This window comes from Ranitomeya variabilis, chromosome 1 (assembly GCF_051348905.1).
Source record: "Ranitomeya variabilis isolate aRanVar5 chromosome 1, aRanVar5.hap1, whole genome shotgun sequence".
Classification (NCBI taxonomy): Eukaryota; Metazoa; Chordata; class Amphibia; order Anura; family Dendrobatidae; genus Ranitomeya; species Ranitomeya variabilis.
In genome coordinates, this window is record NC_135232.1 from 764415389 (window position 1) to 764423690 (window position 8302).

General features: G+C 39.9%; 1 protein-coding gene across 2 annotated transcripts in view; it reads right to left on the reverse strand.

Moving 5' to 3' along the window:
• The window catches only part of TPM4 (tropomyosin 4), an 87832-nt gene extending 83142 nt beyond the window's left edge, over positions 1 to 4690 (reverse strand). Inside the window, exon 1 of one of the 2 annotated variants that reach the window (XM_077271888.1) lies at positions 4508 to 4673. In XM_077271888.1, coding sequence (XP_077128003.1) covers positions 4508 to 4621 — 114 coding nt within the window. In that variant the 5' untranslated portion in view covers positions 4622 to 4673. Of the gene's footprint in view, positions 1 to 4507 lie in introns of both variants that reach the window. The other variant, XM_077271890.1, reaches the window with a different exon arrangement.
• Positions 4691 to 8302: the final 3612 nt, after the last annotated feature.

The following is an 8302-nucleotide window of genomic DNA, read 5'->3' on the forward strand; positions in this document are numbered from 1 at the left end:
CTGATGATCCACAGTGTCGAATGCTGCGGAGAGATCCAAGAGAATGAGCATGGAATAGTGACCATTAGATTTAGCTGTTAGTAGGTCATTAGAGACTTTAGTGAGGGCAGTTTCAGTAGAGTGTAAAGAGCGGAAACCAGATTGAAGAGGGTCGAGAAGAGAATTATCTGAGAGATAGCAGGTAAGACGGGAGTGGACCAGGCGTTCCAGGAGTTTAGAGATGAAGGGAAGATTAGAGACAGGTCTATAATTAGCGATAATCTTACTAGCTTCTGCCATCATCTTCACTGCTTTTGTCCTTGGGTTGATATGCACATGTCCAACCAAAGCGGGTTCATCTTTGGAACACAGAACCCGTCTCCTTCCTGAGTGGTATGATGGCTGGACATTCCCATCTTGTTTGTACTTGCGTATAATTGTTTGTACAGATGAATGAGGCACCTTTGGGTATCTTGATATTGTACCCAAGGATGAGCCAGGCTTGTGCAAGTCCACAATTCTCTTCCTGATATCTTGATTGATTTCTTTAAACTTTACCATGATGCAACACAAAGAAGCAGTGTGTTTCAGGTGTGCATTAAAATACATCCACAGATATGTCTCTAATTATCTCAGATGTTGCCAAAAAACCTTCAGAACCTTCCAAACACATGACATCATCGGGCAGTCCAGAATTGTTTAAATGCATAGTAATCTTAGTGTGTGTAAACTTTTGACTTTGCGATAAGTAATACAAATGCTTTAAAACATTCTCTCATTATTCTGGCATTTGGCAAATATTAATAATTATGGTAATCCTAATTTTCCTAAAATGGGAAAGGTTTATTCCGATTTCATGTCAGATATTGAGAAAAACATGCATATGTGTCTTTTTATATAGTATATGTAAAATTCTTGTTTCAATTGTATAAATAACAGCCCAAAAAAGCGTCTAAATATTTTGCAGGGTTAAATCTGTCACCCATACATTAATACATAGTCTGGGGAACATTTCCTGTGATCCATAAAACTTTTAAAAAACATAAAAAAAAATTGCAGGCTTAAAATTCTCAGCCATACAGTTTCACGTGTTCTGTGGTACATTTCTGTGATATCTAACACTCCAAAAAAGCGGTAAAAAAATTGGCTGGATTACAGTTCTCATCCATACACTATTCTGTGTTCTGTGGTACATTTCCTGTGATCTATAAAACTGAAAAAAGTGTTAAAAATGCTGCAGTCTTAAATTTCTCAGCCATACTGTTTCACATATTCTGTGGTACATTTCTGTGATATTTAACACTCCAAAAAAGCGTTAAAAAAAGTCTGGATTACATTTCTCAAAAAATAGAAGGAAATCCAACTCAACGAACTTGTGAAACAAACTTCTTTCTTTATTCACCATAAAGAGCTCAGCAGAGGGTAAAGCAGCATCAGCATTATAAGTTACGTGGTATGTGACATTGACGTGTTTCAGGTGGCTACGCACCCTTAATCATGCAGCTTTTCATGCATTTGTCAAGCACGAGAATATACAAAAAGAAAGGAGAAGCATAAGTCTCCTTATATCTTTCCTCCTAACTGGACTCTCTACTAGCTTAGCCTTGAGTGTAACTTCTATGTAGTTCCATTGTATGTGCAGCCTGGAAGACTTGCAGGGACCTTGAAAGAATATGATGACTGATGCTACATTATGATGAGGTATATAGACTCCAAATATTGTAGGTAAATCACATTATTACTTTTGCCTCCTGAGTCCTGATAGTAGTGCTCATGACAAATGGAGAAAATAGGGAAATTAGACTGTAAGACCCACTGCACCTTATGTCCAAGTCTGACTACAGCACTGTGGGTTACGTTGACCATATATACTGGGTAATTAATACAAACTGTCATATATATGAAAAGAAATGATCTTTCATCTTAGGCTTCATCACCTATAATCTCCCTTTTTGTAGACTAAATATATTGCTACTGTAAAAATAGAGGCAACTGCTCAGTCTGTTTCACTTCATCCCCAACATTAAACACTAATCCGGTAGATATTAAAATACGAAATGATCTCACGTTATATTGTTTCTAAATCTCCCACAGGCTGCCACATAATACCAACCAAATTCTGCACAGAGGTCACGTAATGCCCGCTATTGTTCGGGGGAGTGTGTGTGTCAGAAATTAGCTAGATGACTTAACTTGTTGGAGAATCTGGTGTAGTGATACCCAGTCCTACAGCACAGCTGCCATGATCCCTGGCTATCATAGGTGGGATTCTTGTGTGAGTGCACAGTATTTATGCCAGAAGACTTCTCGGGGAATATTCCCATTCTGTATACATTCAAAGCGTTGAAGAGAGCCATGTCTAATAGTAAAACATCCTTAATATTTTATACTTAATGTAAAATACAAAAGGTGACATCGATGGCATGGGCTATTAGAGCATTTGATAAGCCTTTAATCAAATTTGTACAAGCTTTAAGAAAATATATGTGTAATATGTTTAGAGGGAAAAAAATAAATAAAAAGATGGACAATCCAGACACAAAAATAAGAAAATGAAGGCAGTAATGCTGACATCTATACTCACGTAATGCAAGGCTAAAGTGCCCATGTATTATCACATTATTGCAAATGCACAAGAAATATGCCAAAAAATAAGTAACCTCCCGATCCTAAGGGAAAGCATATTTCGCTTACAGTTGCACTACAGAGTGGCACATAGGCACTTTTACCGTGAATTATTTGATTAATTTTGTTTATTCATTACCTTGTTTCTACTTATATGTCAGCTTTAGTGTCTTGATTTTCTTTTTCTGCTTGGTTCACCCACTGTCCTGTCTTTGTGCCCGTGTTATTTTTTTTGCATATGTTTTATAACGCCAATGTATAAAATTGTCTTTAATGTCCTCTAAATTCTGTATGCCCTGCACACACATATATATATATATATATATATATATATATATATATATATATATATATATATATATTTTCTTGGTGTTTATTGAGTATATTATGTAGGGAGACACGTTAACCTACCAGGGTTAGCATTTTCTGTGGATGGATTAAATATGCCCCAAATTTTGCACAACTGCACAATGTGTGGGTTAACATGTGCTACATTATTTTATTATATGTGGTTATGTCCACTAATTAATACATTCTGATTTGACATGATCAGTCTTATCTTATGCCATACACCATCACTGTTCTTTTTTCTATAGAAGATAGAACATGATGGCCGTTGGAAAATAACCCATTTGATTTTCTTTAGCAGCAAAAAAAAAGTGGTAACAAAGCTTGGAGTTTCACCCCCTGTAGCTGAAAATTGCTTTAGGATATTCTGAAAAATCTTTTCCTGACTTAGTGGTCTACATTTTCTGTTATTAGTATTGCTCGTGTAAAGGTTTTTGGAGAAGGTGGGCCAGATTACAAAGGATTTATAACTCCCACGACGTCAAGTTTTTAATATATCCTTTTCAAGAGTTTTACATACAGGTTATTCTTAGTGATGTAATGGTGTCTTTGGATATCTTTGGATTACTTTCTTTATATAGTATGCACTGTATGATGACAAATAAGATTTCACGTATACATTTATAATCTCTATTTTATTATGTTACTGTAATATGTCATAAATGGGTTATAATGAAGTGTATCATAAATAATATTTGTTTAAGAAAGAAAAAAAAGTGAACACAGGGGCTTGTATTGACAGGCAGTCATCAGCATGCCTAGAGATCAGTTCACACTTTAAATGCAGTTTTCTTTGTACTATGCCATAGATGACTTGTATATAGGGTAGGCATGTTAACTAGTAAATGCATTGCATAAATTACATGCAAAAGATCCTTACTAGGGATTTATTCAGAAATACCTTTATGGCATTATTTCTGTGTAGTCTACCTAGAAAATTTCAGCCCCATAAAATACCCATGTAAATCAAGCTAGTAGATTTTATCTGTGCCAGCTACAAAACTGAATCAATTTGCAGCAACTCCATGGCCTTGGTAACATGCCAAGAACCACTATGAAGAATCCTTACAGCTTGGACGTTTCAATGCACATACTACTAATGCTAGAGTTCCCATAGGATAAATGTGACATAAAAGAGAACTAGACATTAGTTTTCAATTTCTAGACCTTGGGGATGCAGGCTGGATTCCTTACATGTCTGGTCTTTTTCTTTGAAGGAAATACATAGATTTTTTTTCTATATGTACACAACATAAGTAGTTACTACTGCATATTTGAGATCAGTATATGTTAGTTATAAAGCAGATTTTGCTCTACACATCTGGATGCTATAGGACAGGACACTGCTCCCATGTTTTACGATCTACAGCATATACCATAGCATATAATAAATAATATATATTAGTAACAAAAAGGGAAGATCTAATGCTCTTTTAAGTCTACTGACTTATTTCCGTTACTTATGATGCGTGTACTTGTATTGTTAAATGGTTATATGATTTTGTGCGGACTGGAACTATTAGTGCAATGTCCAGGATTATACACGAATATATACCTGTTTACACTTGTCCTCTGCTGCCTTTTTATCTGCTTCAGCTTGTTCTGCCCTGTCTATGGCATTCTCCTTATCAAGCTTCAGCATCTGCATCTTCTTCTTAATTGCCTCCATCCTGGCTGGTGCTTGTAGCCTGGCTGAGGAGAAGAAAGGAGCAGGACCTGGCACAAAAGAAGACGGCTTGAACTGAACGGAGCACAATTAGAGGAGGATAACCTACAAGCAGCTCTAAACTCCTAAAGAACATCATTGGATGGTTTACTCCCCTGGGACACCACAAGACTTTCACTAACATCCTTTCCAAGGAGAGACTTGGACTCCTTTCAACATCAAAATCCACATCCCTCAACCAGTCACCTTATTTGGGATTGATTTTGCAGTAAAGGAAAAAAAGAAAAGATTTGGTTTCCATTTTTAACCTTCTGACAACAGCAAGTGTGCTGACAAATGAACACATGCCACAGATAAGGCTTATTAGCATATCTGGGTATATTTGTCCAGTGTGTTCAGCTGCCCTTTCAAATGGAAGTGGTACATGTCATCAAGTCATAGGAGTAAAAGCTAACAGTTATGCCACTGCCATGGTAGTGCCAGGTAATACATTTCTTAAAACACTGCTCTGCTATAGGTACGCTAGAACAGTACCATGCATTCCGATAAATGTCCAATGGCATTGACATAACTGTAAGAAAAAATTCTCCAACCTTTTGTAACCTGTGAGAGTGTTTTTACACTTGTCGCCTTGAAGCAGTTTTCTTTACTCATCATTACATTAGTGTGTAGGAAACTTGCTACAGAGCTGTATGTGGGCAGTGCTGTGTGTGACTACTGTGCAGGTGTAAGGAGGTGGCGAAGACCCTCATTTGCCGCCCCCTCTCTCCCATGTCCTGGGCTCGTACATCTTATGTGGTTCCCGGACAGTGTACCCGTTTAGTAATGTCTGTATTTCTTATACCTTGTGTATTATTGTATTGCCCTTTTATCCCTGTTATGTACCTGTATGTTACTGTGTTCTATGTATTAGTGTGCTGTGTCTGCAATGTTCCTATATGTGTTAGAGGCAGTGCCAGCTCAGGTTAACTTTGTGGGCTGGACTTGCAGCCTCTTGGGAGCAGGAAGCTCCTTCTTCCTGCTCAGAGCTCAGGCAGCATGGCCTGAGGCAAGATGCCTGTCCCTGTCTGGGACAGCAAGGACCCCCGGCTGGGGGAAATCCAAGCTGGCAAAACTCCAGGAGGGTGTAGAGACTGCTGCCCAGGACCACGGGCAGTGAAGCAGGCACTGGGACCGTATGGTGCTCCACCAAAGGGACTTTAAGCGTCCAGACTATCTCCTCTTTCGGTCACCGTGGCTGAGGTGGACACAGGACTGTGCGAGTGACCCGCCGAAGGGACTAGAAGCATCCAGATTTCGGCGAGTGAAGTTTCACTACCTTTGCTTGTGAATGGTGACCGCTGCTATGGCTGATGCTGAGATGGCAGTGAATAAGAGTAGGGAAAGAGCAGGAAGTCTCTATCGCATTTTCTCCAATCACCACTTTCTACCTAGTTTATCCTACAAAAATAAAAGTTATGCCTGTTGGATTACTCCTGTGACTCTGGATTGTAATTGCCTGGACTGTAGTTAATAATAAAGAAATCTCGCACTCAACTTAAATCTTATAGATTGATTTTTTTAATGGTATTGGAGTAGCACTGGAAACGTTTCAGCCCTTTATCGAGCTTTCATCAGTCACGTGCTGTGCCTTTAAATGTGGACTAGCGGTGGATACCGCGTCTGAGAGGACATCAACATACACGTTCAGGCGGCTCCCCTCCAGCCCCTATCTCGTTTCTGGTGGCTCCCCTTCAGCCCCTACTTCAGTGCTGACTCTCCTTATTGAGGCAATTACCTCTAGCAGCATATACATCATACACCAGCTCCTATGCATCTTGCATACCTTAACTATTCACCGCGTCATCTAAAGGCAGTCATCCACTGCACAATGCATGATCTGCATTCTAACCAATGATACGATTGACACACATTTAAAGGTTTAAAGGCACAGCACGTGACTGATGAAAGCTCGATAAAGGGCTGAAACGTTTCCAGTTTCTTTATTATTTACTGTATGGTTTGGGAACCTAATCTCTGCACCAATAATACAGCTGTGCACACGGCGTTTATATGTACGTATGCCTGGACTGTAGTGACTGGGAAAAATAGGTAACTCGTGGGGGGAGCTGTGTCCATCCTGTCTATTTCATGTACAAGGTCTCGAGGGGTATACTGACTGTGGCTTAATTGACTCAGCTGGGACTACCACCTACCACCTTGGGCCACCTTGTTACACATGCAGCAGGTTATGTACGTTTGCAATGCAGATTGTTCATGTACATAATATATATGCTATATAAAACCTACAAGAGAAAAAATGAGCGAAAACCCTGCTGTAACTCAGTAAATAAAAAGCAAAAAGTGCATTTAAATAAGACAGTGTTTTTAGTAAGACTTTTTTGATCAAAAATAGCATAAAAGCCATCCCACCACATCAAGGTAACTCTGATCGGGACAGTCCTACACTGTCTAATATTAAACAGCAAAAAAGAAAAATGCAGATAGCACTCATTGGTCCTTAAAACTTCAATGGGTCATAAACCGCTGAGTGGCGCGAAACAGCCGTCGTCTTACACCAGCTCGCACATCCCAGCAACCTGTTCCTCTGGCCATGACATTTTAAAGTTTGAATAAAGGATGAAGTTTTAAGGACCGGTGAGTGCTATCTGCATTTTTCTTCTTTGCTGCATATACCCTGTTTTGGCATGAGCACTCGGAGTCCATAGATGCGGTCTCCATCCGGAAAGTGCATGTTCACATTGGCCATAAAACATATAAAACCTACAAAAGAAAAAATGAGCGAAAACCCTGCTGTAACTAAGTAAATAAAAAGCAAAAAGTGCATTTAAATAAGACAGAGTTTTTAGTAAGACTTTTTTGATCAAAAATAGCATAAAAGCCATCCCACCACATCAAGGTAACTCTGATCGGAATGGTCCTACACTGTCTAATATTAAAACCTTAAGACGTGTGCCACAGTCTCTGGCTTCTGCCTCCTGTCACCCGCTACTGCTCCACTGGCAGAGGGCGGGCTCCCCTGACTCACAGGCCCCATAGCAGCTGCATGGTGTGCTACTATTAGCGACACGCCACTGGCTGGGGGACCCTGGAGCAGCAGGGGCCCTAGGCAGCTGCCGACCCTGTATGCTAGTATCCTCCTGTTCTCTGGTGGGCCAGTTCGACCCTGGCTGCACAGCTGCGTGAGTGTACAATGTGCTTTCTGTAGAGCGGTGTGTAGTGCAATTTGGCTTCTGAAGAACTGTGTGAGTTTAATCTACATGCAGAGAAATGATAAAAGGTCAACAATGAAGAGGCTAACACTTAAAAATGAGTTGTGCTTTCAACAAACTTTTCATACATCAATAGTACAGGTGATTATAAGAAACTTTGTAATGTATCTTATCAGAGAAATCGGCTTTCTTCCTTTCTTTCTTCTTATTAGACACTTCTTGTTCTCCCCTCCCTTCCTTCCTTCTCAACTTGTCATCTGTGGCACCCCAGGAGTTCAGGTACCACAGTGGTATTGCTTTCCTCTCAGGGAGGGTGGTGCCATGCCTGGAGACAGGAGGGATCCCTTTGGCAGGTAATCTTACATGCGACACTTTCTGACTCCAGAAGGGGGAGCTCTAAACCCGGTTTAAGGGGAACTTCCCTATATACATCCTGGTCTGGAGGAGGAGTTAGTCAGTTGGTAGCAGACAG